The sequence below is a fragment of the Pristis pectinata genome, chromosome 9 (genome assembly GCF_009764475.1).
Source record: "Pristis pectinata isolate sPriPec2 chromosome 9, sPriPec2.1.pri, whole genome shotgun sequence".
Taxonomy (NCBI): Eukaryota; Metazoa; Chordata; class Chondrichthyes; order Rhinopristiformes; family Pristidae; genus Pristis; species Pristis pectinata.
This window is the reverse complement of record NC_067413.1, coordinates 518,084-544,542: the sequence shown is the minus strand read 5'-3', so window position 1 is coordinate 544,542 and position 26,459 is coordinate 518,084. Positions and strand designations below refer to the sequence as shown.

Here is a 26,459-nt window from a genome sequence, read left to right as displayed (position 1 = left end):
ACAGGGCACGGTCCTGTGTACCGTGGAGGAGGTTGAGGACAGACATGTCGATGTGGGAATGGGGAGGAGAATTAAAATGGCTCTAGACGGCCATGGCAGATGGAGCGCAGGTGCTCGGCAAAGCAGTCACCAAGTCTGTGCCTGGTCTCACCGATGTAGAGGAGGCCACATCGGGAGCACCAGACGCAATAAATAATGCTGGAGATTTGCATGTGAATGTCTGCCTCACCTGTAAGGGCTGTTTAGGGCCCTGGATGGTGGTAAGGGAGGAGGTGTTGGGACAGGTGTTACACCTCTGCAGTTCAAGCAGGAAGTGCTTGGGGAGGGATGAGCAGACCAGGGAATCGGGGAAAGAGTGATCTCTGTGGAAGCAAAAAGGAAGGGGGTGGGGAGGGGAAAATGTGGCTGGTGGTGGGTTCATGTTGTAGCTGGTGGAATTTGCGAAGAATGATGTGCTGGAGGGCCAGGGGAACTCTATCCCTGTTCTGTCTGGAGGGTGGGGGGGGGTGTGGGTGAGAACTGGCAGTCCTGTGTACTGTATGCCCTGTATACAGGCCATTACACAGTCCTGCGCACTGTGTGCAGAGTGAAGTACGCAGCGCACAGTGTGTGCGTACGCAGCCTCACCTCTGTACCCTTCTTCCTCTTCCTTTGCTTCCCCTCGGCAACTGCCTCCTTCTTCGATCCTTTATTTGCGGCCTGGCGTTCCCTCTCCTCCGCCTCCGCGGCCAGTTCGGCCAACAGCTGCATCAGGAATTCCAGATGTTAGCAGAGCCCTGTCAACACCTGTCTCTCCGTGACTCTCACATCTCCAGTAACTTGCAGTGACTCTGACCCCAAATCTGACCCCGATCCTGACCCCGATCCCGAGCCCGAATCTGACCCCGATCCCGAGCCTGAATCTGACCCCAATCCCGACTCCGAATCTGACCCCAATCCCGACTCCGAATCTAACCCCGGTCCCGACCACAAACCTGACCCCAGTCCCAACCCCAGACCTGAGCCCAATCCTGACCCGAAATCTGACCCCGACCCTGAATCTGACCCCAATCCCAAACTGCCATACACACACATACACACACATGCATATGCAGACACACACACAGACCCATGCACACACACACACACACTGGAGGGAGAATGATCCCACTGTCTGCACACTGACCCCCGCCACACATTGACCCCCCAACACACTGATCCCCACACACACTGACCCCCCCCACACACACTGACCCCCCTACACGCTGACCCCCCCACACGCTGACCTCCCACACATGCCGACCCCCCACACGCCGACCCCCACACACGCCGACCCCACAGACAATGACCCCCTCACACACTGACCCCCCTACACTGACCCCCACACACTGACCCCCCCACACACTGACCCCCCCCACACACTGACCCCTCCCACACTGACCCCCCCACACACTGACCCCCCCCACACTGACCCCCCTACACTGACACCCCCACACACTGACCCCCCCCACACTGACCCCCCTACACTGACACCCCCACACACTGACCCCCCCCACACTGACCCCCCTACACTGACACCCCCCACACTCACTGACCCCCCCCCCCCCCCCGGGGTTGTGACCGTACCTGCTCCGGGGTTTTCTGCGTGAAGATGAGGGCGGAGCCTCCCTGTTCCAGAGTGGGATAGTCCGGGAACCTCCCGCTGGCATTGCTGCGGGAAAACAGGCAGCGGTGAGGGACGGGGGGTGGGGGGGGAGGGAGTGAGGGAGGGAGAGGGGAGTGAGGGATGGGGATGGAGGGAAGGGGAGGGAGTGAGGGAGGGGGATGGGAGTGAGGGACGGGGAGGGGAGGGAGAGGGGAGTGAGGGACAGGGAGGGAGGGAGAGGGGTGTGTGGGGGTGTGGTGGGAGGGGTGGGTGAGGGTGTGGGTTGGGAGGGGTGTGTGGGGTGGGATGGGGGTGGGGACTCTGCCCTCACTAGCACTCGATGAACCAGTTGCGGATCTGCCCCCTCAGCGTCTCCCTCAGCTCCGGCCCCTCCGTGTCCAACACCAGCTGCCGGATCCGGGGCTGGTCCCTCACGAACTCTGCCCAGCGCTGTGCCTGTAGTGCATGCATCTGCTCCTCCGCGTCCGCCGTGGCTGCAGCCGGCGTCTCCGGGACTGCACTGGGCACCTGTGGTCAACAGCACACCGTCACCCAGCCCCGACCTCCCGACCTCCCGTCACCCATCATCCGACCTCCCGACCCCCGACCTCCCGTCACCCATCATCCGACCTCCCGACCCCCACGCCCTACCTCCCGTCACCCACCCCCAACCTCCCATCACCAACCCCCCGACCTCCTGTCATCCACTCCCGACCTCCTGACCTCCAACCCCCGACCTCACGTCACCTACCCCCAACCTCCCATCACTCACCCCCGACCTCCTGTCACCCAACCCCTGACCTTCCGGGACCCAGCCCAACCTCCCGACTCCTATCTACCAACCTCCTGACCTCCACCCCCTGACCTCCAGAGCCCCACGCGCCGACCTCCTGTCACCCACTCCCGACCTCCCATCACCCACCCCTCGACCTCCGGACCCCACCCTGACCTGCCGACCCCACCCCCCCGACCTCTTGTCAACCACATCCTGACCCCCACCCACCGACCTCCTGTCAACCACCCCTTGACCTCCGGACCCTACCCTGACCTCCCAACCCCCATCCGCCGACCTCCCGACCCCCATCCCCCAACCTCCCGTCAACCACATCCCAACCCCCAACCTCCTGTCATCCACCTGCTGACCTCCCAATCCCTACCCCCCGTGTGGGTTGTGTGTGGAGTGTGTGGGGGGGAGTGTGGCGGATGTGTGTGAGGGTGTGAGAGTGTGTGGGGGTGGGGAGTCCGGGACCCTCTCCCCGAGATCTGGGGACACCAGCTGACGGAACCCAGGAGTGATAGTCCAACGGGGAGGTGGAGGAGTGGTGGTCCGGGGGGGGGGGGGGGGGCGGCAGAGGTCTGCGATCGGGGGGGGGGGGGCAGAGCCCAGGCTGAGGTCAGAGCAAACCTCGACCTCTCAGCACAGGGGTCAGGGTGGCCAAGCAGCCCACTCCTGTTCACCCCTTCCCTCCCCATGGGTGAAGCCTCCCCCCACCCCCCTCTCCCCAGCGGTCACCCCTTCCTCCACATCCCTTCTCTCCCTAGTACTGACACCTCGCCCCTCCCTCAGGGCTGACCCCTCATGGAGTGACCACCCCCCCCCCCCAAGGACTGACTCCTCCACCGGGCTGAACCCCACCCAGGGCTGACCCCTCCGCCACCCCAAACCGTGCCTCTGACTGTGCTGGGGGGGGGGGGGGGGTGAGGACCAGGGGCTGCTGCCGGCTTGGAGCTGAACTAATTCCTGCCGCCGTATAATGTTCACATTAGGAGAGGCGATGGGAACCTGCTCCGGCCGTCACCATGGAGACAGGCCTGATAGGGAAGGCTGGGATGTCTCGGCGGCTGCGGTGTGCGGTGGGGGGGATGGTGTGCGGGGGGGGGACGGTGTGTGGGGGGGGATGGTGTGCGGCGGGGACGGTGTGCGGGGGGGACGGTGTGCGGCGGGGACGGTGTGCGGCGGGGACGGTGTGCAGGGGGCAGGGGGACGGTGTGCAGGGGGCACAGTGTGCGGCGGGGGGATGGTGTGCGGCGGGGGTACGGTGTGCGGCGGGGACGGTGTGCAGGGGGCAGGGGGACGGTGTGCAGGGGGCACAGTGTGCGGCGGGGGGATGGTGTGCGGCGGGGGTACGGTGTGCGGCGGGGACGGTGTGCAGGGGGCACAGTGTGCGGCGGGGGGATGGTGTGCGGCGGGGGTACGGTGTGCGGCGGGGACGGTGTGCAGGGGGCAGGGGGACGGTGTGCAGGGGGCACAGTGTGCGGCGGGGGAATGGTGTGCGGCGGGGGGGACGGAATGCGGTGGGGGCAGTGTGCAGGGGGGCAGGGGGACGGTGTGCAGGGGGAACGGTGTGCAGGGGGGATGGTGTGCGGCGGGGGAATGGTGTGCGGTGGGGGCGGTGTGCGGCGGGGGGGGCAGCTGCGCTGATGAGGACGGGGGCTGCAGGCGAGCTGCAGTGCTGCTGCCATTAGTGGCGGCTCGTCCCGGCCCCATCAGCACCACTGCAAATGAACCTGTAATGAGGCTGTAATATTCATCGACCGCTCTCCCTCCGACGGCCGGCGCGGCGTCAACACAACCTCAGCACTTTGCTGCCTCATTGCTTCCCAAATGGATTTTAAATATCATTCACAACACCCAATTACTGAAAACGCTGAACTAAACACTTCCTAATGGGGACAGTTCCCAGCACAGAAACACATCCCTTCCTCAGTGGGAGGGGGTGGCGGCAGACTCCGTGTCCCTGCTCCCCCTCCCACTGCCAACTCTGTCCCTGTTTCCCCCCACCCAATACTCCCTCCCCACCAACCCCGGCAGGTCGAGTTTTTGGGGACCAGGCGGTCACTCAGGCAACTGGGTCACACCTTATACGGACCTCACTGACCACGCCCTGACCCATCACAGCCTGTGGTGTGACCCACCCCACACCCACCCTCCATCCCACCCCACCCTCACCCCCTCACCCCCCACCCCTACCCCCACACCCACCCACCCCTCCTCCCACCCTCTACCCCCACCTCCACACCTACCCACCCTGCCTCCCACCCTCCACCCCACCCCACCCCACCCCCACCCCCCACACCCACCCCCACACCACACCCCCATACCCACCCACCCCTCCCACCCTCCACCCCACCCCCAGCCCCACACCCACCCACCCCTCCTCCCACCCTCCACCCCACCCCCACCCCACACCCCTACTCCCTCCCCTCCTCCCACCCTCTACCCTCACCCCCCACCCCCACCCCTCCTCCCATCCTCTAACACACCTCACACCCTCACCCGCCACACTCACCTCACCCCCACCCCACCCCCTCCCAAAAAGCCTCACCGCCTACACCCACTGCCACCCCCACCCCAACCCGCGACCGCAGTGGGCACCATCCACAAGCCACAGGTTACTCAGCCAGGTCCCACACCCCCACTCCCCCACCCCCACTCCCCCACCACCCCCCCCCCCCCCCCCGGGGACCACCACACACACAGGTGGGTGGGTGCACTCACCATCCCGATGAACTTGAACTCCTCGGCTCGCTGGTGGACTGTTTGCTTCCTTTGGTGGTAACCCCTCCACACCTGTGGGGAACACGAGGACGGGCAGTGAGAGGGCTGGGGGTGTGCAGGGTGGTGGTCAGCGGACGGGCAGTGAGAGGGCTGGGGGCGTGCAGGGTGGTCAGTGGACGGGCAGTGAGAGGGCCGGAGGTGTGCAGGGTGGTGGTCAGTGGACGGGCAGTGAGAGGGCTGGGGGTGTACAGGGTGGTCAGTGGACGGGCAGTGAGAGGGCTGGGGGTGTGCAGGGTGGTCAGTGGACGGGCAGTGAGAGGGCTGGGGGTGGGCAGGGTGGTGGTCAGTGGACGGGCAGTGAGAGGGCTGGGGGTGTGCAGGGTGGTCAGTGGACGGGCAGTGAGAGGGCTGGGGGTGTGCAGGGTGGTCAGTGGACGGGCAGTGAGAGAGCTGGGGGTGTGCAGGGTGGTCAGTGGATGGGCAGTGAGAGGGCTGGGGGTGGGCAGGGTGGTCAGTGGACGGGCAGTGAGAGGGCTGGGGGTGTGCAGGGTGGTCAGTGGACGGGCAGTGAGAGGGCTGGGGGTGTGCAGGGTGGTCAGTGGACGGGCAGTGAGAGAGCTGGGGGTGTGCAGGGTGGTCAGTGGATGGGCAGTGAGAGGGCTGGGGGTGTGCAGGGTGGTCAGTGGATGGGCAGTGAGAGGGCTGGGGGTGTGCAGGGTGGTCAGTGGATGGGCAGTGAGAGGGCTGGGGGTGTGCAGGGTGGTCAGTGGACGGGCAGTGAGAGGGCTGGGGGTGTGCAGGGTGGTGGTCAGTGGACGGGCAGTGAGAGGGCTGGGGGTGTGCAGGGTGGTGGTCAGCGGACGGGCAGTGAGAGGGCTGGGGGTGTGCAGGGTGGTGGCCAGCGGACGGGCAGTGAGAGGGCTGGGGGTGTGCAGGGTGGTCAGTGGACGGGCAGTGAGAGGGCTGGGGGTGTGCAGGGTGGTGGTCAGTGGACGGGCAGTGAGAGGGCTGGGGGTGTGCAGGGTGGTGGTCAGTGGACGGGCAGTGAGAGGGCTGGGGGTGTGCAGGGTGGTGGTCAGTGGACGGGCAGTGAGAGGGCTGGGGGTGTGCAGGGTGGTCAGTGGTGGATGGGCAGTGAGACGGCTGGGGGTGTGCAGGGTGGTCAGTGGATGGGCAGTGAGACGGCTGGGGGTGTGCAGGGTGGTCAGTGGTGGATGGGCAGTGAGACGGCTGGGGGTGTGCAGGGTGGTCAGTGGTGGACGGGTAGTGAGAGGGCTGGGGGTGTGCAGGGTGGTCAGTGGACGGGCAGTGAGAGGGCTGGGGGTGTGCAGGGTGGTCAGTGGACGGGCAGTGAGAGGGCTGGGGGTGTGCAGGGTGGTCAGTGGACGGGCAGTGAGATGGCTAGGGGTGTGCAGGGTGGTCAGTGTGGATGGCGGGAATCACATAGTTACCAGGCAGCCCCAACAGGTTATTATGAAGGCAAACAGGCCTGTGGTGCGAAGCGGGGGTTTAGAGAACAGGGAGGTTTTGTTCCTGTTTTCCAGGGTGTTGGGGAGACCTCGGCAGGAGTCCTGGGCTCAGGTCTGGTCCCTGACCTACTGAAGGATCCAGTACCACTGGGTGGGTCCACTGGGGTCATTGTGGGACGAGAGGATTGTCCTATCTCCCCCTCCCTCCCCACCCCCCTCTCCACACCCCTCTCCCCATCCCCCTCCCCTCCTCCTCCCTCCCCACCCCTCTCCCCTCCTTCCCTCTCCCCTCCCTCGAGGTGTACCCTCAGGCCCCCACCTTCTGGATGAGTGTGGCAGCGTGTCGGCTCTCCATGGTGACGGGGGGCAGCAGCTTCCTGCGTTTCTCCCTCTGCTCCTCCCTCCAGATGTTCCTCATGATGTCGGCACGCAGACGGCCCTGCCGGCCGCGTTCCGCCGCCTGGACAATGCGCACGGCCTCCTCCGTGGTCAGCAGCACCTCTGCCTCCTGAAACACAGAGCACAGGCTGATCCCTGGTCACAGCGCAGCCCGCCCCAGTCGAGGAGCTCAGCCAGCGTCAGCCGCACCCAGTGTGTGTTGGACAACAGCCTGTGACCACACACCAACCCTGGGTCCAGGACACTGCCGTCACCCTGAGAGACCGAGGCTGCTGTCCAGCAGCAAAATCCTCATTACAGGACCGCACCGTCCGTTACAGGACGGCACTGTCTATTACAGGACGGCACTGTCTATTACAGGACTGCACCATCCATTACAGGGCCACATTGTTCATTACAGGAACACACCGTCCATGAAAGGACTTTTTCAATGACAGGACCAGGCCTATTACAAACACACAGTCTGGCTGAGGACATTGGAGAATCATGATGTTCATTACTAAACCGCTATGGACACCAAGGACAAGGCAGGACCAGGGTGCCAATATCTGGGAATATTGGGAGCGCCAGGGAGCGCTCCGGGATACCGTTCCCTCAGACACTCAGCTGCTCACCACCACGGGTCCTTCCGGCTCCAAAAGCCGACCCAGGAGAACCTTTCGATCCTCACGGAGCTTCTCCGCTTCCCTGGTAAAGTACCTGGGGATGGGAATCTCAACGCTGCTCTGCAAGAGAAAGGAAAGGCAATGAAGCAGAGGTCATCAGAGTGGGGTAGAGGGGGAGGGAGAGGGGGGAGAGGGGGGAGGAGGAGAGGAGGAGGGAGGGGGAGGGGGAGAGGGGGAGGGGGAGGGGGGAGGTGTGAGGGGGGGAGGGGGGGAGGGAGAGGGAGAGGGGGGGAGAGGGGGAGGGAGGGGGAGAGGGGGAGGGGGAGGGGGGGAGGGGGGGAGGGGGAGGTGTGAGGGGGGAGGTGTGAGGGGGAGGTGTGAGGGGGGAGGTGTGAGGGGGGAGGTGTGAGGGGGAGAGGTGTGAGGGGGGGAGGTGTGAGGGGGGAGGGGGGGAGGGGGTTTCCGGCGGTTTCGAGGCTCCTGTTGTCACACGTGGAGCTCTGCCGCCCCCCGGTGGTTCTGTGGATTCACTGCAGCCGGAACATCCCCCCCCCCCCCCCCCAACCCCCGGGACCCACGTTCCAGGTCCCTCCTTCTCCCCCTCCCCCTCCCCTCCCTCTCTCTCTCTCTCCCCTCTCTTCCCTCCCTCCCCTTCCCTCTCCCTCCTCCTCCTCCCCCTCCCCTTCCTGTCCCTCACTAACCCCTTCCCCTCCCCTCCTCCTCCCCCTCCCCTCCCCTCCTCGCCTCCTCCCCCCTCCCCTCTCCTCTTCCCCCCCCCCCCGCCCCACATGAACCTGCAGATGGGGATGTTCCCCGGATCACTGATATTCCACACCCCACTTTCCAGGTGAACGTCCATCGGTCCCGGGACCTGAATCTCAGCTCGACGGCCTGAAGTGGACGTTGTTGTTTCTGGGAACGGGGCGTTGACCCCAGGGGTTGTTATGACTCTCAGCAGTTCCCGGGAACTGCCCCTGTGTAACTGCAGATCCAGCCACCGGATTGGCCAGTAACTGCCCCTGTGTTGGGGCATTAATTGTGGACAATGTTTCCACACTGAGTGTGCATTCTCACACCCAAACACTCAGTCTGCTCCCCACACCGACACATCAGAAACACACTCAGACACTGCTTGCACAGGCACACTCGGCTCACACACTGTTGCACACACGGTTGTATCACACAAAGATTAACAGACACACACACATGCACTTGGATAGCAACAGCTGTGCCTGTATGAAGCAACCTTACACAACTAGACACATGCACATTAACACCCTTACACACTGCCACAATCACACCCTCATACACTGACACACTAACACCTTCACACACTGACACACACACACTCACATTGAAACACACACAGAGACACCTTCACTAACATTCTCACACATACTGACCCACTCATATGTGCTGACACACCCACTCACACACTGACACACCCACAAAAACTGACACACACTGACACACTCTCCCACACTGACACACACCCTGACACACCCACTCCCTGACACACCCACACACACAGACACACTGACACACCCACACTCTCACACACTGACACACACTGACACGCCCATACACTGACAGATTGCGGAGCCTCTGACGATGATCTTTGTGTCGTCAATGGAGACGGGAGAGGTTCCGGAAGATTGGAGGGTTGAGGATGTTGTTCCCTTATTCAAGAAGGGGAGTAGGGATAGCCCAGGTCATTATAGACCAGTGAGTCTTACCTCAGTGGTTGGTAAGCTGATGGAGAAGATCCTGAGAGGCAGGATTTATGATCATTTGGAGAGGTATAATATGATTAGGAATAGTCAGCATGGCTTTGTCAAGGGCAGGTCCTGCCTTACGAGCCTGATTGAATTTTTTGAGGATGTGACTAAACACATCAATGAAGGGAGAGCAGCAGATGTAGTGTATATGGATTTCAGCAACGCATTTGATAAGGTACCTCATGCGAGGCTTATTGAGAAAGCAAGGAGGCATGGGATCCAAGGGGGCATTGCAGTGTGGATTCAGAACTGGCTGGCCCACAGAAGGCAAAGAGTGGTTGTTGAAGGGTCGTATTCTGCGTGGAGGTCGGTGACCAGTGGTGTACCTCAGGGATCTGTACTGGGACCCTTGCTCTTTGTGATTTTTATAAATGACCTGGATGAGGAAGTGGAGGGATGGGTTAGTAAGTTTGCGGATGACACAGAGGTTGGGGGTGTTGTGGATAGTTTGGAGGGCTGTCAGAGGTTACAGAGGGACATAGATAGGATGCAAAGTTGGGCTGAGAAGTTGCAGATGCAGTTCAACCCAGATAAGTGTGAAGTGGTTCATTTTGGTAGGTCAAATATGATGGCAGAATATAGTCTTAGTGGTAGGACTCTTGACAGTGTGGAGGATCAGAGGGATCTTGGGGTCCGAGTCCATTGGACACTCAAAGCGGCTGCACAGGTTGACTCTGTGGTTAAGAAGGCATATGGTGTATTGTCCTTCGTCAATCGGGGAGTTAAATTTAGGAACCGGGAGGTATTGTTGCAGCTATATAGGACCCTGGTCAGACCCCACTTGGAGTATTGTGCTCAGTTCTGGTCGCCTCACTACAGGAAAGATGTGGAAGCCATAGAGAGGGTGCAGAGGAGATTTACAAGGATGCTGCCTGGAATGCGGAGCATGCCTTATGAAAGCAGGTTGAGGGAACACGGCCTTTTCTCCTTGGAGAGACAGAGGATGAGGGGGGACCTGATAGAGGTGTATAAGATGATGAGAGGTATTGATCGGGTAGATAGTCAGAGGCTTTTCCCCAGGGCTGACTTGGTGGCCACAAGAGGACATAGGTTTAAGGTGCTGGGGAGTAGGTATAGGGGAGATGTCAAGGGTAGGTTTTTACTCAGAGAGTGGTGAGTGCGTGAAATGGGCTGCCGGAAACGGTGGTGGAGGCGGATATGATAGGGTCTTTTAAGAGATTGTTGGATAGGTACATGGAGCTGAGAAAAATAGAGGGCTATGGGTAAGCCTAGTAATTTCTAAGGTAGGGACATGTCCGGTGCAGCTTTGTGGGCCGAAGGGCCTGAACTGTGCTGTAGTTTATCTATGTTTCTATGCTTCTACCCCCACATACTGACACACCCACACACTGGCACACACTGACATACCCTGACACTCACCCGCACACTGACACACATGGACACACTCTCACACTGACACAACCACACGCTGATACACACTGACACACACTGACACACTCTCACACTGACACACACGGACACACACACATCCACATCCACACACTGACACACACAGACGCACTCTCACACACTATGTCCTGTGCACACCCTGCCACCTGACTACTCACGGGGGTCAGCTTCAGGTCCTGCATGGTGTTGTCCATGAATCGGAACTCGCTCAGGCCCCTCTCCACCATGTCCCGTCGCACCTCCAACAGACGTCCCATCAGAGCCTGCAGGAGCTGCTGGACCAGCTGCCACTTCTGGGGCTGCACCATCTGGTCCTGTAGCAGCTGGAGCTGGTGGAAGATCCGCACATACTTGAGGAACAGGTTCTCCTGGTCAGTGTCCAGTCCAGGACCTGCCGCCTCCAGCTGCAGGACCTCCCCGACGCTGCTCTGAGCTCGGCGCCACAGCTGTTGGTAGGTGCTGTGGGGCAGACATCATGGTCACTCCACACATCTGTACCCAGGGATCAGTCACCCCGCACATCTGTACGCCAGCGGTGTTACCCCACACATCTGTACCCCAGGGGTCACAGTCACCCCACACATCTGTACCCAGCAGTCACATCACACACATCTGTACGTCAGCGGTAACCCCACACATCTGTACCCCAGGGGTCAGTCACCCACACAACTCACCTGTGGGACATCACTGTGGTCTCTCAGCTGCTGGGCAGCTGCTGGTCCCTGCTGGGCAGTTGCTGCCGTTCCAAATCTCTCCCGATCTGTGGTGGAGAGTTGAAGCTTCTGTTTGACAGGCGCCTGTGGTCAGTGGGAGTGTCCCCTGCCCAACCCCACTCCACCCCTTCTGCTGTCCATCAGCCCTCCCAGCCCCCCTTCCCTCCCCCACTGCCTCCCCAGGTCTTTCTTCCACACCCACAGCCCCCAAATCCAACTCTGCCTCAGTGACCTCCTACCCCCCACCAGGTCACTCCATCTCCCTGTCACTCCTGACCTTCAGCTCAGCTCCTGTCCTCTTGTCCCCTCCCTTCCCCTCCTCGCCACTGTCCCCCTTCCTGTATATACCCCCCCCCCCCCCCCCCCCACCACCACCTCACCAGATTCTGTTTACAGATCGCCCTGGAGACAGGACACAATGGAAACTCCCCGCAGAAAGCTCCAGTCACCATGAGCTCCAGGCAGTGGTGTGTGACGGTGTGTGGCGGTGTGTGACGGTGTGTGACGGTGTGCAGTGGTGTGCGACAGTGTGCAGTGATGTGTGACGGTGTGTGGCGGTGTGCGACGGTGTGTGACGGTGTGCAGTGGTGTGCGACAGTGTGCAGTGATGTGTGACGGTGTGTGGCGGTGTGCGGCGGTGTGCGGTGGTGTGTGGCGGTGTTTGACGGTGTGCAGTGGTGTGCGACAGTGTGCAGTGGTGTGTGATGGTGTGTGGCGGTGTGCAGCGGTGTGTGACGGTGTGCAGTGGTGTGCGACAGTGTGCAGTGGTGTGTGACGGTGTGTGACGGTGTGTGGCAGTATGTGACAGTGTGTGGCAGTGTGCAGTGGTGTTTGACGGTGTGTGGCAGTGTGTGACGGTGTGTGGCAGTGTGCAGTGGTGTGCGACAGTGTGCAGTGGTGTGCGACAGTGTGCGACAGTGTGCAGTGGTGTGCGACAGTGTGCAACAGTGTGCAGTGGTGTGCGACAGTGTGCAGTGGTGTGCGACAGTGTGCGACAGTGTGCAGTGGTGTGCGACAGTGTTTACACTGACCCCATTCCATTCTCCCAGCAACTCCCCCCACATTCTACCCCTCACCCACACACTGGGGGCAATTTATACTGACCCGCACGTCGTTGGGTTGTGGGAGGAAACCAGAGCACCCGGGGGAGATGTGCAAACTCCACACAGACAGCGCCAGAGGTCGGGTTTGAACCTGGATCTCTGGGGCTGAGGCAGCAGCACTACTCACTTCACCACTGAAGCTTCCCTGGTTCAACAGCCATGCAGTGAGCAGTGTGGGGGTCCCGGGGCAGTGGGGGGTTTCCGGGGGTGTGGGGGTCCCTGGGGATGTAGGTGTCTCGGGGGTGTGGGGGTCCCAGGGGATGTAGGTGTCTCGGGGTTATGGGGGTCTCAGGGGCTGTGGGGCTCCTGGAGGTGTGAGGTTCCCATGGGTGTTTGGGTCCTGGGGGGGTGGGGGGGTCCCAGGGGGGTTGGGTCCTGGGGATGTGGGGGTCCCGGGGGTGTGGGGGTCCTGGGGGGGGGGGTGGGGGTCCCGGGAGTAGGGGTGTCGAAGCTGGGTGGTCTGGAGGAAGCTGGAGGGACTCTGTGGGTCAGGCATCATCTGTGGAGGGAAATGGATAGTCAACAGTTCAGGTCAAGACCTTTTACCCAGACAGGGAGAGGAAGCCAGTATACAGGTTAGGGGAGGGCCGGGGGAGGTGACGGGGGGTGACGGGGGTGACGGGTGGGTGACGGGGAGGTGGAGGGGTGATTGGGGGTGATAGGGAGGTGATGGGGTGACGGGGGGTGACGGGGTTGACAGGGGTGACGTGTGGAGGTGACGGGGGGAGGTGATGGAGGAGGTGACGGAGGAGGTGACGGGGGGAGGTGACGGAGGAGGTGACGGGGGTGACGGGGAGGTGACGGGGAGGTGGAGGGGTGATTGGGGGTGATGGGGAGGTGATGGGGTGACGGGGGGTGACGGGGGAGGTGACGGGGTGATGGGGGGTGACGGGGGGAGGTGATGGAGGAGGTGACGGGGGGAGGTGATGGGGAGGTGATGGGGGGTGACGGGGAGGTGACGGGGGAGGTGATGGGGGGTGATGGAGGTGCCACTGAGACCCCCTCCAGCAGCTTCACTTTTGCTCCAGATCGCAGAGTCTCTCCCGTGACTGGGGGCAATGTGGACCAGGGGGCGATGGACTCGGGGGGGGGGGGGGATGTGGACTGAGGGGGGGTGACGTGGACCGGGTGGGGGTGACATGGACCGGGTACATCGATGACAGGTACGTCTGCACCTGCACTGGGGAGTATTCCAGGGGAAGCAGTGAGAGCCCAGGGTCAACAGGTTCCTGTCAGGGTGAAGGGCAGGGCTAACAGGTACAGGGAAGGAATGATGTGGAGGTGTGTCGGGAGTATGAACAGAGCAGGGAGGTGCTTCAAATGGAAATGAGGAAGGCAAAGAGAGTCACAAAATCCCACCCACAGACAGCAGGAAGGTCAGTCCAAAGGGGTCCTGGAAGTACATCAGGAGCAACAAGTATCGGGGAAAGAATGGGTCCCATCAGGGACACGTGGGACCGTCTGTGTGGAACAAGAAGGGATGGTGAGGTCCTGAATGAACACTTTGCATCGGTATTCACAAAGGGAACAGACGTTGTCTCTGGAGAATTCGGTGACAGGGAAGGTGGAAGTCTGGTGCTGGTCTCCAGCAGTAATGAGCAGGTACCCAATGTCCTGGCCGGAAAAGCCTCAGGACTGGATGGGACCTCCCAGGCTGCTGCAGAATACATGGGGACTGATGGCTGGGGCCCTGCTTCAGATGTTGAAATCTTTCCTGGTCACATCAGGAAAACATGGTCCCTCTTTTTCAAGAAAGGCAGCATGAAAAAGCCTGGTGACTGCAGACGTGTGAGCCTCATGTCATGGGAGGGATGTTACTGGAGGTACAGAATTAATGATCACGAGGAGAGGCAGGGACCCATCAAAGTTAAAGGGTTAGGATCAAAGTCCCCTCAATAGCAGGTGTACCGCTTTGGATACTATTGGGGGGGGACGACCTACCAGGGGAAAGCTGCAGTGACCTGGTCTCTGGCACTGAGCCTGGTCGTGTGGTGCAGAAGGGAAGGGGGAAGAAGAGGAGGGTGGTAGTGACAGGGGATTCCATAGTAAGGGGGCAGACGGGAGATCCTGTGGATGTGAAAGAGACTCCCGGATGGTATGTTGCCTCCCCGGTGCCAGGGTCAGAGACGTCTCGGATCAGGTCCAGAGCATTCTGAAGGGGGAGGGTGAACAGCCAGAGGTCGTGGTACATATTGGGTCCAGTGATATAGGTAGGAAAAGAGATGTGGTCCTGAAGAGGGAATAGAGGGAGTTAGGTAGGAAGCTGAAAAGCAGGACCTCAAGGGTAGTAATCTCTGGATTGCTGCCTGTGCCACGTGCCTGTGAGGGTAAGAATAGGATGATTTGGCAGATGAATGCGTGGCTGAGGAGTTGGTGCAGGGGGCAGGGTTTCAGATTTATTGATCATTGGGATCTCTTCTGGGGAAGGTACGACCTGTACAAAAGGGACGGGTTACACCTGAACTGGAGGGGGACCAATATTCTTGTGGGCAGGTTTGCTAGATCTGTTGGGGAGGGTTTCAACTAGTTTGGCAGGGGGATGGGAACCAGAGTGATGGGTCAGAGGTTGGTGCATTTAGTGTACAAGTAGATGCAGAGTGTAGAAAGACTGTGAGGAAGGACAGGCAGTTGAAAGGGCAAAATTGCAGTCAGTTGGATGGGCTGAAGTGTGTCTAGTTTAATGCGAGAAGTATCAAGAACAAGGCTGATGAACTCAGAGCATGGGTAAGTACATGGAACTACGATGTGGCCATTACAGAGACTTGGCTGTCGCAAGGGCAGGAATGGCTGCTGGATATTCCGGGATTTAGATGTTTCAAAAGGGACAGGGACGGAGGTAAAAGAGGTGGGGGAGTGGCTTTGCTGATCAGGGTCAGTGTCACAGCTGTAGAATGGGTGGACGTCCTGGAGGGATCGTCCACTGAGTCAGTGTGGGTGGAAGTCAGAAACAGGAAGGGAGCAATCACTCTATTGGGAGTATTCTACAGACCCCCCAACAGCAGCAGAGACACTGAGGAGCAGATCGGGAGGCAGATTTTGGAGAGGTGCAAAAATAACGGGGTTGTTGTCATGGGTGATTTCAACTTCACTAATATTGATTAGCACCTCCTTAGTGTAAAGGGTAGATGGGGCAGAGTTTGTTTGGTGTGTCCAGGAAGGATTCCTGACACAGTATGTGGACAGGCCCACTTGAGGAGAGGCCATTCTGGACCTGGTACTAGGCAATGAACCTGATCAGGTTTCAGATCTCTCAGTGGGAGAGCATTTTGGAGAGAGTGACCATAACACCTTGACCTTTACCATAGCCTTGTAGAGGGATAGGAGCAGACGATATGGGAAAGTGTTTAACTGGGGGAGGGGGGATTATACTGCTATTAGGCAGAAGCTTGGGAGGGTAAATTGGGAACAGATGTTTTTGGGGAAGTGCACAGTGGAAATGTGGGGGTTGTTTAAGGAATACTTGCATGGGGTTCTGGATAGGTTTGTCCCATTGAGGCAGGGTAAGGATGGTAGAGTGAAGGAACCGTGGTTGACAAGAGACGTAGAATATCTTGTAAAGAGGGAGAAAGAAGCTTACCTGAGGTTTAGAAAGCATGGATCAGACGGGACTCTGGAGAGTTACAAGGTAGCCAGGAGAGAGCTTAAGAATGGATTTAGGAGAGCTAGAAGGGGGCATGAGAAGGCCTTGGTGAGTAGGATTAAGGAAAACCCCAAGGTGTTCTACACGTCTGTGAAGAATAGGAGGATGACTAGAGTGAGGGTAGGACCGATCAGGGATAAAAGAGGAAACATGTGCCTGGAGTCGGAAGAGGTAGGGGAGGTCCTTAATGAATACTTTGCTTCAGTGTTCACCAGTGAGAGAGACCTTGACATTTGTGAGGATGGCGTATGACAGGCTGATACGCTGGGGCATGTCAACGTGAGGAAAGGGGATGTGCTGGAACTATTGAAAAACATTAGGATAGATAAGTCACTGGGGCCAGACGGGATATATCCAAGGTTATTACGGGAAGCGAGGGAAGAGATTGCTGCGCCTTTGGCGATGATCTTTGCGTCCTCACTGGCCACAGGAGTAGTGCCAGATGATTGGAGGGTGGCAAATGTTGTTCCTTTGTTTAAGAAAGGGAGTGCGGTTAAGCCTGGGAATTGCAGACCAGTGGGTCTTGGTATTAGAACCATAGAACACTACATCACCGAAAACAGGCTATTCGGCCCTTCTAGTCTGTGCCAAAACTTTATTCCACTAGTCCCATTTACCCGCACCCAGCCCATAACCCTCCAGACCTCTCCCATCCATGTATCTATCCAATTTATTCTTAAAACTTAAGAGTGAGCCCATATTTACTACATCAGATGGCAGCCCGTTCCACACTCCCACCACTCTCTGAGTGAAGAAGTTCCCCCTAACGTTCCCCCTAAACCTTTCCCCTTTCACCCTAAAGCCATGTCCTCTCGTACTTATCTCTCCTAATCTAGGTGGAAAGAGCCTACTTGCATTAACTCTGTCTATACCCCTCATAATTTTGTGAACCTCTATCAAATCTCCCCTCATTCTTCTGCACTCCAAGGAATAAAGTCCTAACCTGTTCAATCTTTCCCTGTAACTCAACTCCTGATGACCCGGAAACATTCTAGTAAATCTCCTCTGCACTCTTTCAATCTTACTGATATCCTTCCTATAGTTAGGTGACCAGAACCACAATAATTGGTATTGGTATTGGTTTATTATTGTCACTTGTACTGAGGTACAGTGAAAAGCTTGTCTTACAAACCGATCATACAGGTCAATTCATTATACAGTGCAGTTACATTGGGTTAGTACAGAGTGCATTGATGTAGTACAGGTAAAAACAATAACAGTACAGAGTAAAGTGTCACAGCTACAGAGAAAGTGCAGTGCAATAAGGTGCAAGGTCACAACAAGGTAGATCATGAAGTCATCTCATTGTATAAGGGAACTGTTCAATAGTCTTATCACAGTGGGGTAGAAGCTGTCCTTAAGTCTGGTGGAACGTGCCCTCAGGCTCCTGTATCTTCTACCCGATGGAAGAAGAGAGAAGAGAGAATGTCCCGGGTGGGTGGGGTCTTTGAATTCATTGGCTGCTTCACCAAGACAGCGAGAGGTAAGGACAGAGTCCAAGGAGGGGAGGCTGGTGTCTGTGATGTGCTGGGCTGTGTCCACAACTCTCTGCAGTTTCTTGCGGTCCTGGGCAGCGCAGTTGCTGTACCAAGCCATGATACATCCAGATAGGATGCTTTTTATGGTGCATCAGTAAAAGTTGGTGAGAGTCAAAGGGGACAAACCAAATTTCTTTAGCCTCCTGAGGAAGTAGAGGCGCTGGTGAGCTTTCTTGGCCGTGGCTTCTACGTGATTTGACCAGGACAGGCTGTTGGTAATGTTCACTCCCAGGAACTTGAAGCTCTTAACCCTCTCAACCTCAGCACCATTGATGTAGACAGGTGTATGTACACCGCCCCCTTTCCTGAAGTCAATGACCAGCTCTTTTGTTGACACTGAGGGAAAGGTTGTTGTCATGACACCATTCCACTAAGCTCTCTATCTCCTTCCTGTACTCCGACTCATCGCTGTTTGAGATACAGCCTACAACAGTGGTATCATCTGCAAACTTGTAGATGGAGTTTGAGCAGAATCTGGCCACATAGTCGTGAATGTATAGGGAGTAGAGTAGAGGGCTGAGGATGCAGCTTTGTGGAGCACCAGTGTTGAGGATAATCATGCCTGAGGTATTGCTGCCTATCCTCACTGATTGCGATCTGTTGGTTAGAAAGTCAAGGATCCAGTTACAGAGGGAGGTGTTGAGTCCTAGGTCTTGGAGTTTGGTGACAAGCTTACTTGGATCAGTGGTGGGAAAATTACTGGAGAAGATTCTTAGAGATAGGATTTATGGGCATTTAGAGAAATATAGGCTGATTAGGGACAGTCAGCATGGCTTTGTGAGGTGCAGGTCGTGCTTCACGAGCCTGATTGAATTCTTTGAGGATGTGACAAAGCACATTAGAAACGTAGAAAATCTACAGCACAATTCAGGCCCTTCAGCCCACAAAGCTGTGCCGAACATGTCCCTACCCTAGAAAGTACTAGGCTTACCCATAGCCCTCTATTTTACTCAGCTGCATGTACCTATCCAACAGTCTCTTAAAAGACCCTATCATATCCGCCTCCACCACCGTTGCCGGCAGCCCATTCCACACACTCACCACTCTCTGAGTAAAAACCTACCCTTGACATCTCCCCTATACCTACTCCCCAGCACCTTAAACCTATGTCCTCTTGTGGCCACCAAGTCAGCCCTGGGGAAAAGCCTCTGACTATCTACCCGATCAATACCTCTCATCATCTTATACACCTCTATCAGGTCCCCCCTCATCCTCCGTCTCTCCGAGGAGAAAAGGCCGTGTTCCCTCAACCTGCTTTCATAAGGCATGCTCTGCATTCCAGGCAGCATCCTTGTAAATCTCCTCTGCACCCTCTCTATGGCTTCCACATCTTTCCTGTAGTGAGGCGACCAGAACTGAGCACAGTACTGCAAGTGGGGTCTGACCAGGGACGTATATGGCTGCAACACTACCTCTCGGCTCCTAAATTCAATTCCCCGATTGATGAAGGACAATACACCATATGCCTTCTTAACCAGAGTCAACCTGCGCAGCCGCTTTGAGCGTCCTATGGACTTGGACCCCAAGATCCCTCTGATCCTCCACACTGCCAGGAGTCCTACCATTAATACTATATTCTGCCATCATATTTGACCTACCAAAATGAACCACTTCACACTTACCTGGGTTGAACTGCATCTGAAACTTCTCAGCCCAACTTTGCATCCTATCTATGTCCCTCTGTAACCTCTGACAGCCCTCCAAACTATCCACAACACCCCCAACCTTTGTGTCAGAGCAGTGGATGTGGTGTACATGGATTTTAGTAAGGCGTTTGATAAGGTTCCTCATGGAAGGCTTATTCAGAAAGTCAGGAGGCATGGGATCCAGGGAAACTTGGCTGTGTGGATTCAGAATTGGCTCGCCCATAGAAGACAGAGGGTAGTGGCAGATGGAGCATATTCTGCCTGGAGGTTGGTGACCAGTGGTCTTCCGCAGGGATCTGTTCTGGGACCCCTGCTCTTTGTGATTTTTATAAATGACTTGGATGAGGATGTGGAAGGGTGGGTTAGTAAGTTTGCTGATGATACAAATGTTGGTGGTGTTGTGGATAGTGTAGAAGTTTGCTGTAGATTATAACAGGATATTGATAGAATGCAGAGCTGGGCTGAGAAGTGGTAGATGGAGTTCAACCTGAAAAGTGTGAAGTGATACACTTCAGGAGATGGAATCTGAAGGCAGAATACAAGGTTAATGGCAGGACTCTTAGCAGTGTGGAGGAACAGAGGGATCTTCGTGTCCACGTCCATAGATCCCTCAAGGTTGCTGTGCAGGTCGATAGGGTCATTAAGAAGGTGTATGGAGTGTTGGCCTTCATTAGTCGGGGTAGTGAGTTCAAGCGCCGCAAGGTGATGTTGCAGCTCTATAGAACTCTGGTTATACCACACTTGGAGTATTGTGTTCAGTTCTGGTCGCTTCATTATAGGAAGGATGTGGAAGCTTTAGAGAGGGTGCAGAGGAGATTTACCAGGATGTTGTCTGGATTAGAGAGCATGTCCCATGAGGATAGGTTGAGCGAGCTAGGGCTTATCTCTTTGGAGAGAAGAAGGATGAGTGGTGACTTGATAGAGGTGTACAAGATGATAAGAGGCATAGATCGAGTGGACAGTCAGAGACTTTTTCCCAGGGTGACAATGTCTAACATGAGGGGACATAATTTTAAGGTGATTGGATGAAGATATAAGGGGGATGTCAGGGGTAAGTGTTTTTACACAGGGAGCGGTGGGTGTGTGGAACGCACTGCCAGCAGAGGTGGTGGGGTTAGATTTATTAGGGGGACATTTAAGAGACTCTTAGATAGACACATGAATGATAGAGAAATGGAGGGCTGTGTGGGAGGGAAGGGTTAGATAGATCTTAGAGCAGGATAAAATGTCAGCACAACATTGTGGGCCGAAGGGCCTGTACTGTGCTGTAGTGTTCTATGTTCTATACCAGCATACCTTTGTCAAGGACAGGGATCTGGTCTGACCAATCTAGTTGACTTTTTGAGGAGAAAACAGAATGTGTTGAGAAGGGCTGTGCAGTAGATGTGCTTTACATGGAATTGACTAAGGGCTTTGACAAGGACCCACATGGGAGACTGGGCCCATTAGATCCAGGGCAAGTCGGCTGGTGCTGAAGGTGAGATCACATGGGATTCAGGGCGAGCAGCCAGTTGGATACAGGATTGGTGGGAGTTGGCAGAGGGTGGTGGGGGGGTTGTTTCTCAGACTGGAGACCAGTGGTGTGCCACTGGGTCCACTGTTGTTTGTCAGATATACTAACGATTTGAATGAGAATGTGGATGAGATGGTTCGTAAGTTTGCAGATGGCACCAACATTGGTGGTGAGGTGGTCAGTGAAGGTTACAACAGGATCTTGATCAACTGCAGAAGTGGAGGGGATCTGAGGGGGATCGGGCAGCGGTGAGTACCTGGAACTGCCGCAGGAGGGGATCGGGCAGCGGTGAGTACCTGGAGCTGCTGCAGGGAGCAGTGGAGGCTGGGCCACTGCCGGCTTTGAAGAAGTATGTGACAAAGTCTGGACTCAGCCGGCTACAGGCTGAGAGCTGGGAGCTGGGACTGACTGGGATGGGGGCCACTGGTGGATGTGGCCACAGGGGACCGAATGGTCCTCAGGGACCTGGTTATTCACCACCTAACTTTGCAATTATTTTCACAGGCTGACGTCACAGAAGGTGAAGCTTTAGATCCACAAATGTACTTTAAACTCTGCAAATACAGATTGTGGAACACTTTCAAGTAAAAAGGGGCAGTTCTCATCGAACCATGCAGCACAGGAACAGGCCATTCGGCCCACCTAGTCCATGCCCACCTGCTGCACTCATCCTATTTGCCTGCATTAGGCCTTCATATCAAAGTACCTGTCCAAATGCCTTTTAAATTTTAACCTGCCCTCCAGTCCTGGTGATATCTTTGTGAATCTTCCTGCATCGTTTCCAGTTTTAATCACACCCTCCCTACAGCTGTGACCAGAACTGGACAAAATACTCTGTGCAGTCTCACCAACGTCTTTGTACAACTGACCTCCTGGACTCAGAGCCCTGACCAATGAGGCCAGCGAGCAAAACACCTTCTTCAGCACCCTGTCTACCTGCGTCACCACTTTCAGAAAACCATGATGAATGGGAAAGTGAACTCCAGACATCTTTACCTACAGAGACTTGGAAGAAAATTCTTCATTTAGTTAATACATCTTCAATGTGTGCCAGACACTCATTGATGCAGTTTAAGGTGGTTCACAGGACCCATATGTCCAAAGATAAGCTAGCCCGTTTTTATCACGGTATGAATCCTGTATGTGACAGATTTAAATTGAATGTGGCTCCTTTGACACACATGTTTTGGTCCTGTCCTCTTTTGGAAAAATATTGGAAAGACATTTCTAACATTATTTCAAATGTATTGAAGATTGATTTACAACCTCACCCTATCACTGCAATTTTTGGATTACCAAGGATAGAGTCTGGCCATTTATCTGCTTCCGCTAACCGTATGATTGCCTTTGTTACATTAATGGCCAAATGATCCATTTTGCTTAAATGGAAGGATCCAATACCCCCTACTACTTTTCAATGGTTCTCTCAAACTATATCATGTTTAAACTTGGAAAAAATTAGGAGTGGTACTGTTGATCCTTTGCTTAAATTTGAAGATATTTGGAGTCCATCTATTCAATATTTTCACATGATGTAGATCCCTTTATAATAACCTTTCAATTTAGAGGAACGGAGTTGACGACATAATTTTGTTCTGTTTCTACTGAGAAATTTTAGTCCAGTCTTTTTTTCTGTTTTTTTTTGAATTTTTTTTTCTTTCGCTTAGTTTGGTTTGATATATTGTTTATAATTTTTCTTATTGTTTTGTTTTTTTTTCTTTTATATTTTATAATAAATCTTTTTCTTTTATATTATATTCATTCACTGACAGATCGTTGGATCTACAGACTTTTTTTATACTTTATTGTTCTTTATGATTATCTGTGCTATGATTGTTCTCCTGATCTCTGTGTATTACATGTACAAACATCGATGTTATATATTAATCTGTATTAATTTGAAAACTAATAAAAAGGTTGAAAAAGAAAGAAAGAAAGAAAGAGAACCATGTACCTGATGAACAATGTACCTCTCCCCCCGACCCTCACCACATACCCACTGGACAACAGCAGGGGACACATCTTCCCACAGTCACTGGATGGGAGATGATCAGACTGTGGGGAGCAGTCCAGTGAATATGCCCACCACCACACCACCTGACCCCTGTGTCACCTGACCACGGCGCCACCTGACCCCTGCGTCACTGGACCACGGCGCCACCTGACCCCTGCACCACTGGGGCAGTGTGCCCAAGGTCTGGGGACACGGAGCTGACCCCATCTCTGGTCCGAGGGTCAAGGACATTCGGAGGAACCTGAACTGACATCACCATCTGCAGCTGGTAATCTGCAGACTGTGTCTGAGAAATCACTGGCATTCCAGGAAGGATCACGGCTTAGGTGCTCAGTGACAAGTTGTAATCAACATCTGCCAGCTGTTGGAGGCACAGTCTGATCACACAATTGCTCAGCACTGGAAGCCCAACGCATCCACGAGGACAGAGGCTGCACAGGGCTCCCAGGAGTAGATGGCTAACAAAGCTTCCAAGCCAATAGCTCAGCAGACAGCGGTATCCAGACGGAGGGAACATTCGACAATGTCTGTGTCCCCACGGACACAGAACCAGCATCACCTTTCACCCAGACTATGGGATCTTCCTGTTCCACACCACAGGCCACGTGGATCTTGGGTAAAGGTTGAGACTCCCCACAGTGACCCTCCCTCAGTACCGCCGCTTTTTTTTTCAAACCTTTATTGGCTAAAAGCACTACAAACAACCAATATCAATGCATTACATCAAATACAGAAAGAAACAACTAAGCAACTACATAGCTACAGAGAATAATGCAAACTAATACCCGTGAAACGCACACACAACACTATGCCCGCCATCGCAGCACACAACACTTCAGATCAAAATTGCATTGGTACCGTCCACGACACACGTGATCCCCTGAGGGGCCCACCGAGCGCGGAACTCAGCTGGGGTGCCTGTGGAGACCGCGTGCTCCCTCTCCAAGGACATCCGCATGCGCAGGTAAGCACAGAAGACGGGCAGGCAGCCGGACCGGCCAGAACCCTCGGCTGCCCGTCGCCGCGTTCCGTGGATGGCCAGCTTGGCCAGGCCCAGCAGAAGACCCATCAGGAGATCCTCCGCGCGCCCCTCCCCGCGCCGCACCAGGTGCCCGTAAACCATCAGTGCCTTGCTGAAGTGCAGCCAGAACTTCAGCAGCAGCCTCCTCAGATACACAACGAGGGGCTGCAACCTCCCGCACTCCGCGTACACGTGGTACACCGTCTCCTCCCGGCCGCAGAAGTGACAGGCGGCCGGGGTGTCGGTGAACCGGCTCAAGAATCGGTTGCACGGCACGGCCTGGTGCAACACCCTCCAGCCCAGGTCCCCGATGTACAGCGGGAGCACTCCCGCGTAGAGAGACCTCCACCGGGGACCCCCCTCGCCGACAAGATGGACCGCCATGGCGTGTCCGGCCGGCAGACCAGGGCAAGGAAGTGAAAGGTGTGCAGGAGCAGCCCGTACAAGAACCGCCTCGGCGCCTCGCGGAACGGCACCATCGGCGTGTCCGCCAGGTGGCTCAGGTTGTGCCGGGCCGCCTCCCGCGAGAGACGCCGGGCCCTGGGCCTGACCAGCAACTCTGGCAGGGTGGGGGCCGGCATGGCCGGGGTGCCCTACCCGGCGCCCGCCGCAATGGGAGGGGGAGCGGCCACGCGCTCGCCACACGACACCGCGCCCCACACCCGCATCAGATCCCGGTAGAACCCGGGCAGCCCCTGCACAGCGGCACGGCCGATACCCACCACAGGGAGATGCACTCCCTCCCGGAGGCAGCGTCCCCGGCGGAGGAAGTAGGTGGCCAGTGCATGCTACCGCGGGGGGCACTCGGTGTACAGGTATCTCTGCGGCGCCCGGAGTCGGAGGGCCACCAGCTGGGTGCGCACGCACACCAGCGACTGACCCCCCTCCGCCGACGGCAGACTCAGGACCGCCGCAGAGACCAGTGCCTCCGGCCGCCCCAGAAGAAGTCCGTCAACCTCCTCTGGGTGGTGGCGACGAAGACGTTGGGCGGCACCAGCGTGGTCAGCCGGTACCACAGCATGGAGGCCACCAGCTGGTTGATGACCAGCGCCCTGCCCCGGTACGAGATCGCCCGGAGCAGCCCCGCCCAGCAGCCCAGCCGGGCAGGAGACTTTCACCCCCAACTCCTGCCAGTTCGCCGGCCAGGACCCCTCAGCCGGGGACAGGTAGACCCCCAGGTAGAGGAGGTGCGAGGTGCTCCACTCGAAGGGCTGCAACTCCCCCGGCAGGGAGTCCGCCCACCACGGCCCCACCAGCAGACCCCAACACTTCACCCAGTCGATCCTGGCGGAGGATGCGGCCGAGTAGACCCACTGGCACTCGCGCATCCTCCGCAGGTCCGCCGGGTTGGTGACCGCCAGGAGGACGTCGTCGGCGTAAGCTGAGAGGACGATCTCCGTCGCCGGCTCGTGCAGGACCAGACCCATCAGACGCTTCCAAAGAACGCACAGGAACGGTTCCGCACAGACCGAGTACAACTGCCCCGACATGGGGCACCCCTGATGCACCCTCCTCCCGAAACGAAAGGGCGTCGTCAAGGACCCATTTACCTTGACGAGGCTCTCTGCGGCGGTGTACAGCAGCCAGATGCAGGCCACAAAATGCGGCCCGAGCCCGAACGCGCGCAGAGTCCCAAACAGGTACCCGTGATCCACCCTGTCGAACGCCTTCTCCTGACCAAGGGAGAGAAAGGCGGCCGACACCCCGGCCTCCTGGCACAGGTACAGCAGGTCCCGGACGAGGTGGACGTTGTCCTGGATGGACCGGCCCGGGACCGTGTACGACTGGTCAGGGTGGATCACCTGGGCCAGCACGGAGCCCAGACAATTGGCCATCGCCCGGGCGAACACCTTGTACTCGGTGCAGAGGAGAGACACCGGGTGACAGTTCCGCAGACTGCGGAGATCCCCCTTCTTCGGTAGCAGGACCACGACCGCCCTGCGCCAAGAGAGGGGCATCTCACCCGTCGCCAGGCTCTCCCCTGGCACCCTGGCATAGTCCACCCCCAGGATATCCCAGAAAACCCTGAGGAATTCGATCATCAGCCCGTCCAGCCCCGGAGCCTTGCCCTGCCATAGCTGGTCCAGGGTGCCGGTCACTCCTCCAGACTCAGGGGATCCTCCAGCCATTCGACAGCCTTGGGGCTGACTCACTGCAGACCCTCCCACAGTCGCGCACGCATCCTCACTGGATGGATCCGGCGAGAACAGAGCCGCATAAAAAGAGCGGACCTTCCGGATGATTCCCGCCTAATCCGTGACTGAGGATCCGTCCTCCACCAGCAGCTCCATGAGCTGCCTGCAGACACCCCACCAGCACTCCAGAGAATAGAAGAAGGGCAAGGCATAGTCCAGATCCCACAGCATCTGAACCCGCGACCTCACATACGCGCCGCAGGACCTCTCGAGCTGCAGGTCCCTCAGCGCTTCCTTCACTCCCTGGTACCTGCGCCAAAGGGACGAGTTCCCAGTGGTCAGTCCCAGCCGA

General features: G+C 56.9%; 1 protein-coding gene across 1 annotated transcript; it reads right to left on the bottom strand.

Moving 5' to 3' along the window:
- Positions 1-558: 558 nt before the first annotated feature.
- Positions 559-24,553, bottom strand: LOC127574419 (IQ and AAA domain-containing protein 1-like). The gene is made up of 9 exons (XM_052023424.1): positions 24,449-24,553; positions 23,845-23,993; positions 10,943-11,243; positions 7,606-7,716; positions 6,912-7,100; positions 5,124-5,195; positions 1,956-2,152; positions 1,606-1,690; positions 559-744 (listed from the first exon to the last, which is right to left on the bottom strand). The coding sequence occupies exons 1-9, from the start codon at positions 24,551-24,553 to the stop codon at positions 559-561; spliced, it is 1,395 nt and encodes a 464-aa protein (XP_051879384.1).
- Between the last annotated feature and the right edge of the window lie 1,906 nt (positions 24,554-26,459).

Coding starts and splice junctions, on each gene's coding strand:
- LOC127574419 (XM_052023424.1), bottom strand. CDS start 24,553: ATGCCGGCCCCCACCCTGCCAGAGTTGCTGGTCAGGCCCAGGGCCCGG. Junction 23,994..24,448: donor ACCTGGCGGACACGCCGATG/GTGCCGTTCCGC, acceptor GGCCTGGCCAAG/CTGGCCATCCACGGAACGCG. Junction 2,153..5,123: donor AGTTCAAGTTCATCGGGATG/GTGAGTGCACCC, acceptor TGTTGACCACAG/GTGCCCAGTGCAGTCCCGGA.